The sequence below is a fragment of the Conger conger genome, chromosome 4 (assembly GCF_963514075.1).
Source record: "Conger conger chromosome 4, fConCon1.1, whole genome shotgun sequence".
In the NCBI taxonomy this organism is placed as follows: domain Eukaryota; kingdom Metazoa; phylum Chordata; class Actinopteri; order Anguilliformes; family Congridae; genus Conger; species Conger conger.
Genome location: NC_083763.1, coordinates 12,249,968 through 12,259,873, shown reverse-complemented (window position 1 = coordinate 12,259,873; position 9,906 = coordinate 12,249,968). Strand labels below are relative to the sequence as shown.

Sequence of the window (9,906 nt, the reverse complement as noted above, 5' to 3'; positions counted from 1 at the left end):
TCTGTTCTGGCTCCACGGTGGTGGAACGAACTCCCCGTTGAGGTCAGAACTGTAAAATCTCTCCCCACCTTCAAGCGCAAACTGAAGACGCACCTCTTCAAGCAGCACCTCTCCCCATCCCTCCCTACCTCCCTGTGAACCTTAATTGTTGTCTTTGTGATTTACTTTGTGTTTCGGTATTTTTAGTTGGCGAGGTAAGCAGTATTTAGATAGTTAAGTTTGGTCACTTTTGTTTTGTTGTTTGTTTATTTGTTTGTTTAAAAAAATAAAAAAATAAATAGGCCCTGGTCCTTATCTTTGTTGTACGGGTAGCAATTGAAATTGTACTTCCCTCTAGGGTCTTTCAGCGCACTTATCCCTGGTTATGGGTATGCACTTTGTTGTACGTCGCTCTGGATAAGAGCGTCTGCCAAATGCCAATAATGCAATGTAATGTAATGTAATAAGGGAGGACCCAAAAGCAATCAAAGACGATTTCCACAGAAACACATTTCCTTATTCAGGGGAAACATGAGGTGAGTCAATGAAGAGATTGACAAATTAATCCATGTTTACAGATATCTCAATGAGACCGTGACCTGGCAGAGGATATGAGGAAGGGATCGCTCATTTCTTATTCCAGTAAGAAACAAAGGGTGGGTGGGATAATCATGTATCTTCTTTCAATTTACATGGGTTTTGCATGTTGTTATACAACGCAACAACTATTTCTTTTATTTTAGTCTTGTATTAAGACTTGAAATCTTATTTCTATTACATTTTTTGCCAAAATAGGACAAATATTTCCTATAAAATGAGACTAATTTCAAGATTTGACCCCCCAAAAGGGTAAGATAATTTCACGTCAAGCAGAAAGCTAGAAAAAACTAATATTTTCTACTTGTGATGAAAACAATATGATCAAGACTCATTACTTACTAAAACACAGGCTTTTTTTGCAGAGTTTCTACAACAACAACAAAAAAAACCCCTGCAAACCCACTAAAACATGGTAGAACAGAAAAAGAACCCAAACCCTGGTGACCAAATGAACAAATAATCAATTCTCCGCGCAGACCACAGTATAAATCACTCAAGTTTATTTAACTATTTTTACGGGTTCTTCTGTATACTTACATACACCTTCTCTCTGGTCACACGTGCAGCACAATAGTAGATGAGATAAACAGTAAAATATATGCATATGCCATCTATAAAATGGAAAAGATATGTGTAATGGTGCCAAATTTAATGGCAGGGTGAAATCAGAGAGTACATTGTGAAACGGACAACACATACGGCACAGGAAACAGGGTTGTATACTAGAAAATGTGCATTAGCATGATTTACAGTTATTTTAACATGGGTACAAGCTGATTTTTGTAGTGTTAAAAGTAGTGCAGTTATATCGAGACACACACTACCTTACAGAATAAAACAGAAACAACATTAGATGTTCATTCCTCTTGCCTCGCCAACACTGACGACTGCTAAAACGGAAAGAGACCCAAAAAGACATCACACACTAAAACCTAAAACTACAGGAGCCCCCATTGATGGTGTGCCATCACAAGGTAGGTACATCACAAGCCCTGGATTGTAATCATGTATTTATTAATCCAGAATCAATGCCTGGCTATGCATAGGCAATATGAGGTTGGGAGTGTCATTGGACTTAGTGTAAAACCGGCCACAGTATCGACCAGGTAGGGAGGAGTGAGAGTTTGAGATGGCTGTCATAGCAACAGAGCTCACCCTCGAGCGGTAATAGGAGCTATGCTTAGATTGGTCAGAATTGCAGCAATGGGTCAAGCTGATGAATATGATTGGAGGAAAAAAAATAACATAAAAGTATTTATCCTTTTGTTTACCAATGCTGAAATGCCAGGTGTGTTTTCTTTTTCAAGAAAATTGTAATAAAGTTGGTTCATTCTTCATTTTGGATTTTCACTGGGCAAAATGATATTAAAAAAAACCCAGCCCTAATCAAGCACAGTCAGATCCACCAGTAAAGACTGGTTTTGGATATGATGTCCTCTACAGTGCTAATGTATACAGTCATTTCCTTATCCTCTAATCACATTCTCAGGAAAAGTGCCAATGTGAATTTGTCTTGAAAAGTATGCCAATATTCAGCCTACTCCCAGTCAGACCTGTTACCTGCTGGTCTCTGGCAGGTAACAAAATGGTGGAAACTAAGGCCAGATAAAGATGCAGTAAATACCTATTCACTTCCTACTGTAAAGCTTTGAATAACAAAGAAAGATGTGCCAATTTATATTCATTTTATGCGCAATTTGTGTGAACTATGCCTTAGAGATTCTTTCAGCTTAAATGATACATAATAACTTTGTTTTTAATGTCAGGGTTTTGGCTGATACATCTGAGAACAGCAGGGGGTTATGAACCAATTCATTTGAAGTAGCACTTTTAGGTTGTGTAAAATCCAAGGGAACATGATACAGGGCCCGGCGAGGCTGTGTTAAACATAATGTAAAACAAAACTGAAACCAGCAGATCAGATTTCAGAGCATGGGGGCAGTGAAAAAAGAAAGACTAATACTTAACTGCACCTTCACGGTTTTTGTTTTTGGTTTTGATCATCGAGCCACCGTCCTGTGTTAATACCTGCGAGTAGTTGGTTTACAGTGGTTTCTCCTGGCAGGGAATTCTAAAATTGCCTGCCTGCAGATTCTGTTTTAACCCAGATCTTTGCGATTAGCCGGCCCATGGTCGTTCGTCCTTCAAAAACCTCACAACCAAAAACACATGGTCCTGCGCAACAGGTACCAGCCGTCTCCCCATTTGTTGCATGCGACTCAGGACCATCGAGCAGTGCAGCCACTCAAGCCGTTATCACGCTGTCTTTAGGCTAACAGAACCGGCCTATTGCCCAAAATTTCAGGTTGACAAGATTAATATCCTAGTGGGGACCTTGTGAGCTAACACACACAGAAGAGGCGTACACAGCTATATGTAGTCCAAAGTCTGCAACGGCTAGTCCCGATCGTGAAAAAACTTCAGAAACGTCCAAGTCACAGATATCAGTCTCAGGTATGTTGGGCTGGGGTGGAGAAAGTCCAACTGTACCACGTCCAAATGAGTTTCCATCTTGGGCTTGTGAGCCGGTTCACATCGTTTGAAGTTCCTCCGTATCTCTGGTGATTACGAGTCCTCTGGAGAGAATGAGTATCTTAAGATAACATACAAACACAGACGCCCGTAACTGAACACCAATGCAAAGTGGACTAAGGCTACATAAGGTTAGCATGTGGGATCTCATCTGGGGTGATTGTGATAGCTTAATAAATGTACAGCACTAACCAAAACTAAAACAAAAAAAACAAAAAAAAAACAAAAGAAAAAAACAAAATAATTCTCTAGCACTAAAAGAATGAAGTAAAGTAATTGCAAAGGGCTGGGGACTAAAAACAGTAGAACAAAATTAAGTACTAGGCATTTCCTCCAATCCTAGCTCAAGTCCGGCCTCTTTAATAGCCGAAGGGTCAGAAGCCTTTTTCTATTGTTAAGCACTAACTGAAAATAATTTGGAAGGAGAGGTTCTGTGCAGTAAGATATCCGGGGTGCACAACTCCGTTCTTGGACCTCAAGTGGGAGTGAGCTGGTTTTTATTCCAACCAAATACATTGCCTTAATTTTCACAAACCTGCACAGTCCACATCTGTAGCATACTTTTAACAACAACAACAAAAAAAATGTTGAACAGAATAATGATATGAATGTCAAAAAAATTAGAGAAGGCAGCATCAAATCCCTAAATATTTTGGTCCAAGTGGAAGCCTCACCTAAATTATCAGGCAGCTACACAGCTCTAAAGACTGAATATATCATACATGCCACATTGGGCAGTGATTGTGCTTGCAATAGTGGTATTGCATAGTTTAACGTTACACAGTTTAAAAGGGAATGTTACATTTTTCTCATTATCACCTCTCCTTATCAATCTAATGAATACGGCAAGATAAAAAAAAATCTAAAATAAACCTAAAAAGGAAGCTGAAATCATATTCTGCAGAGTGATACGTGTCATCACCATGACAGAACTTACATGCCATTCATGCTAAAACGCCTCCTGAACTCTATTCAGATTTCACACCCTAAACACCACAGATATATTTCGGTTTGTTTACACTTCACTGCATCTCAGTTTGGGTAAATCACTGAAACTGAGAGAAAAGAAAAGTGAGAAACAGGCTTTATGTCATAATGCATGAAATAACAGACCAGGAAGACTCCACAAACTTACGCGTTAAAAGTCTTCTGGTCGCCATTGTACATTGTGAGCAGCCCTGCACCTTGCTGTGCGTTCTGTAGTATGAAATTCAATGAACCAACTGCTTATCTCCTTCCAGTCCAACACTTTAATGCAGGGGTCTCAGACTCCAATCCTGGAGGGCCGCTGTGTCTGCTGGATCTGCTGGTGTTCCTGCACTTCAGTGCTGAACTTTAAGTCATTCATTGGCTAAGGAGTCTAAACACTGTGTTTCTATGCTAACCACAAACGCCAGAAGAGATGGTGGGCCTCTAGGACTTGGGTTTGAGACCACTGCCTTAATACATGATTCCATCTTGTTGCTTTTCCTTCCTCATTTACTTAATTGTTCTCTCTGGTTATTTCTTTCTTTCTATGTCTTTCCATCAATTCTTCATTTTTATACAGAAAAGCATTCGTCTCCACAAAATATTTCCAATTATATAAACAGTGACTTTTTCTCAAAATACAAAACAAACATAATTTGTAGAGATAATCTAGAGACAGCGACACTTACATAAGCAATCAGGTGCAAAACACAGACACATGCACGCTCACACACGCACGCACACGCGCACACGCACACACACACACACAGATAGTGTGATCAGTCTCTGTGTTGGAGGGCACACACATTCTACATAGACACCAGAGCGTGTGTTGACTGTGTTCCCTCGGTCAGTCCAGTGGTTGTGGGGATGGAGGGTGGGGGGTAAGGGGGGTGTTGAGTCACCAGGCGCCTGTAGTGTCCCTCTCACACTGTAGGGTAGTTGTAATGGTTGTTATGGTCTCCGTCGGCGATCTGTAGGCTGGGTTTGGACTCCAGCTCCTCGCCCTCAGGCGTGTCCGGGTTCCTGCAGCGCGGGGGCCTCTGCTTGAAGAAGTCTGACACGTAGCGCACCTGTGGGACCAGGTACACCGGCATCAGCGCCCGTACTCATACAGCATCTCAGAGTGGAAGCGCTGATCCGGGATCAGCCTTCTCCTGTGTCTAATACAGCCTTACCCATTATGAGACAGAATGCCAAACTGACCCGAGGTCATCGCTCCAATCCATGAATGAGAACCATGTGTTTGAGGCTGGGTGTAGGTATAAGAGGGGCTGCATCCTATACCATCTCACAGCAGGAGTGCCTCCACTAACAAAACCGTGTTTTAGTCATGTAATGAGACTTATTTTTTTAACAGTTTTGCACAGATTTGCCAGTGGGGTAAAACTATTTTGACCTGACAAGCAAAAAGTAAAAGAAAAAAAAAGGTGTTAGGTGTCATTACACACACACAAAAACAACTTAACTCTGTTAACTCTGACTTTATTGTAGGGTGTAGGTTTTCATTTCAACCATAATTTGGCACACCTGATTATAGTAATTAGCAGCTCAGTGAGATCTCGAGCTGTTGAGTGAGGTGTGCTTTGTTAGGTTTGGAGTGCAAACTGACAGGACACTAGATCTCCAGGAGTAGGGCTGGGAGCCAGTTCCAAAACATATTCATTATGAGTAAATAGGTCAAACAGTCCATCGGTCAGAACTCCTACTCAAAGCTGTTGGGGCGTAGACTCAGAAATGTTATCTCCTCTCTGCTTTGAGATAACATTTCTGGTTCAAAAGTGGGTAGGGTTGCCAGGCAACTCCTACACCTCAAAGACACCAGTTCATAATGTTTTATGACTGTTGTAATCAGCAGAATTTCATCACATGCTTATTTGAAATAATCCAGACACCAGTACAATGGAAAAGTAAAATCTACCTTCAGAACAAAATTCTACTTTCATATGATTGTACATACATTTTAGTTAGTATTTCTCAAGAATCTTAATGATTTATAAGCTGCACCAGCATCTAAAGACTGAAAATGGTCAAAATATATATATTTTTTGTCCCAGCTCTATTAAGTTGGACTCAAGTCGGAAGTAATGGAATTCCACACCTAGAGTCATAAATCTGAATCTGCGACCATGTCCAGAACAGAAGGCTAAGTACTGTGTCCACAAAATATGTACTGTCTAAACATACTGCGTATTGCCTACCCAAATACACACTATTTCCCATAACAGCAAGTTGAGTTCAGTAGATGAGAAAGTTAAGTAGGGTAGATTTTCGGTAAATGTAAGGTACTTCATATCCCTGGATGACACACACATCCAGGGCTTTTGCAGGGTGCATTCGGAAGCACACTTTTCAGGAAGTAACCCATACTTTTTAGGTCCCACAGAGAGGAAGAGGCGGGACCCATCTATGGGTCCAATCACAGTCCAATAAATCAGAGGGGAAGAGGTCAGATGACTTCTGCATTACTGTTGGAATATAGTATGGAGGATATGTCAGACTGTAGTATGTAGTAGACAGTACACATTTTGAGGACACAGCCGTTAGGAGGCCATTTTGGGCACAGCCACACTCAGTGAAACTGGGGAAATACCCATATCATCCATGGATTTGAAGCACAAGACATTTAGAGAAAATCTACACTCACCAAGCACTTTATTAGGAACATTTTTACTTCATTACACCTACTTATTCATGTGATTATCTAAGCAGGCAATTGTATGGCAGCAGTGCAGTGCAGTGCATGTACATACGAGTCAGGAGCTTCAGTTAATGTTCACATCAACCAAAAATGTGATCTAAGTGACTTTGACAGTGGAATGCTTGTGGAAACTGCCAATTTCACGCACACTAGTCTCTAGAGTTTGCGATAAATGATGAAACAAAACAACAGAAGACAAAAGACAGAAACGCCTTGTTAATGAGAGACATCAGAGGAGAATGGCCAGACTGGTCAAAGCTGACAGGAAGGTGACAGTAACAGTGTAGAAGAAAAAAATAAAATAAAAAAAAATAAAACCTAATAAAGTGCTCACTGAGTGTATATACCCAATAGCAGGCAAGTAAGCCTGTGTTTTGGTTTCCAGTGTGACTCACTCAAATTCAGTGGCCAACGCTTCCCAGAGACTCCCTGTGAGGCATTCCATCAGAACAGGGACGCGACAGTGAAGAGAGGAGCCACCCAAACCGGCACTTACGTTGAGGACAGCGATGAGCGCCCCCTGCAGGAGCCCCACCAGGACGTCGCTCCAGTGGTGCTTGTAGTCGGAGACGCGGGTGTAGCCCACGTACACGGCGAACGCCACCAGGAAGAACTGTATCGTGGGCCGCAGAAGACGGGCCCACTTCGCCACAAGCCTCGCCTGGACGTAGAGCTGCAGGGAGAGGAGGGGGTTTTTACTGTCTGTGTGTGTGTGTGTGTGTGTGAGAGAGAGTGTGTGTGTGTGTGTGAGAGAGTATGTGTGTGTGAGAGTGTGTGTGCATGTGTGTGAGAGAGAAAGAGTGTGTGTGTGTGTGTGTGTGAGAGAGTATGTATTTGTGTGGGAGTGTGTGTGTGAGAGAGAGAGAAAGAGAGTGTGTGTGTGTGTGTGAGAGAGAAAGAGAGAAAGTGGTGTCCCCACGGGCTTAGAAAAAATCATGCGTCCGCACCAGGTAGCAAAAACAAGTGTGTGTGTGTGTGTGTGTGTGTGTGGGAGAGTGTGTGAGAGAGAAAGAGTGAGTGTGTGTGTGTGTGTGTGTGTGTGTGTGCATGTGAATTTTGAACTATTACTGTTACTTAATGTCAGCCTGTGGCTTGTGGCTTCGGGAGCCTTAAATGGCTTTTTCATTTTTTACTGAAAGGCAAATCTGAGGTCTTTCTACCTGCTGTTGATTTTGACCAACATTTTCCATTTTCAACCAGAATCCTTTTGAAATAGCAAAGGCTATATTTGAATGACTACGGCCATGAGGAATGCAGAAAGTGAAAGAGAGCGCAGTTCTACCCTTATAGTATTCAACAATGTAAATTTAGTTTGGTGGTTGGAAGAGAAAATGAAAGTAATTACACACTAGAGTCACACAAAGGTTTATGTGTTTCACTCCTGAGGGATGTTTACTGGTTCACGTTAAGCAATACAAAGTTTTACAAATATTCCATCATGAACTGTAAAAGGCGCCAAACCTCAAACTTGAGTTATTTCGGTGCCTGAACAGCATAACCTGTAAAACGCGGCAAAAGTCGGACGTTGGACTAAGCTTTACAGCACTGTTAGCTGAAGGCTACCAGGTGTGGAGTTCTGTGGGCAGGCTACGAGACACCGGGACCCACAACTCCAGGCCGGCTCCGAACCAGGGTAAGGCTACAGCGTGAACCGGAACACCCCCCAGAGATACAGTCGAACAGACGGCGGTACGACGGACAAAATCCATGCCCACAGCGGCTCTCCCTGTGCGTGACAAGATGAATAATGTCTCCGGGATATCAAAGAGAATCCCAGGAGACACCAGCAGCCAGCAGTCCTGACTAAGTGCTTAGGTTGGCATCGGAGGCCAGACCCTTTTTTCATTTCGTGTTTTCACGCGGGTTACGATGGCCAGCCGCCCCTCCAGACAGACCCGCTCAGCACCGCCGTGCGACAGAACAAGACCGGGAACACCAGCTCTGGCCGGCACTCTGGAAAATTACAGCCTTACAGGCTAACGGTCTACATTCTTCAGTGCGGCAAAACCTTGGTGTTGTCCTTATTTGTGCAAACACACAGCTCCCCCAGTAAGCCCACCTCCTAGAACCGGCCCGTTCAGCCGACTACCAGTGCCCGCATGAGAGTCATGGATCCCGAGGTAAAGCCAAGCTGTGAAATTTCAGCCAGTGTTGTTCAATCTGACATGTCTGCTACATGTCTTTAGAGCAGTGGTCCTCACTCCTGCTCCTGGAGAGCCGCAGGGTCTGCTGGTTTTTGTTTTCGCAACCATCAGCAACCGATTCAGACCCAAGAACCCAGGTGAGGTGAGTTAACTGTAATTTACTGCTTTAATTGATCAATTAAGTGATGAGTAACAACAAAAGCCATATCTGCTCTCCATATTTACAAGTCTAAGTGTGAGTAGTCAAATATAGCTCATTTATTTGTATTAAGACAAAAAAGAACATTACTTTACTTTAAAGCTTGCAGACACAGATGATAGATCTTACTATAATTAAATTTTCTTTCAAACATTTTCCAAGTTTTCCCAAATTGGCTCAATTAATTTTTTGTTTTTTTTTATTCCCTTGTTTCATTTACTGAAAATAACCATTGTGAAATGGCCTGCAACAACCTAACCTGCTTGCAAACAGCATAATACAAATGGAAAGTTTGACTGGTTGATTATTGATTCCTAACCCTATAGAAGAACAGAGACTCCTCGGTGTCAATGCTATCATTAACCTGCCCCAATACTGTATGCATGTTGATCTACAGAATGGTACCAACATATTAGCTGAATTGTTTCAGCTTTCTGAGACCCAGATATTACCGAGTTAGTGACAGCTTGTGCCTCTAGGTTGTCAGGCTGATAGGCCTATAGCCTAGTGGCTAAAATGCTTGCCTGGGACACGAAAGGTTGGTAGTTGGTGGATCAGTTTCGCTGCTGGGCCCTTGAGCAAGGCCCTTAACCCCGCATTGTACCAGGGGGGATTATCCCCTGCTTAGTCTAATTGTGCCAGCAAACTTTTTTTTTTTTAAATCACTGTGGTTACTGTGTGTATCGGCAATATTTCTGAGCTGGATATAAGCTGTAGCATGCTGTACTGAAAGCAAATTCCACCAACCAGGCTGCGTGGTGATTAAATGATTTGAATCGTGG

At 42.4% G+C, this 9,906-nt stretch overlaps 1 protein-coding gene across 3 annotated transcripts in view; it reads right to left on the bottom strand.

The window, feature by feature from the left end:
* Positions 1-1,057: 1,057 nt before the first annotated feature.
* LOC133127563 (phospholipid phosphatase 2-like) overlaps positions 1,058-9,906 on the bottom strand; it is a 31,784-nt gene continuing 22,935 nt past the window's right edge. For 2 of the 3 annotated variants that reach the window (XM_061240538.1, XM_061240539.1), the window contains exons 5-6: positions 7,278-7,454; positions 1,058-5,153 (exon numbers count right to left, since the gene is read on the bottom strand). In XM_061240538.1, the coding sequence (XP_061096522.1) occupies positions 5,007-5,153; positions 7,278-7,454 (324 nt within the window). In that variant the 3' untranslated portion in view covers positions 1,058-5,006. The remainder of the gene's footprint in view (positions 5,154-7,277; positions 7,455-9,906) is intronic. The other variant, XR_009708636.1, reaches the window with a different exon arrangement.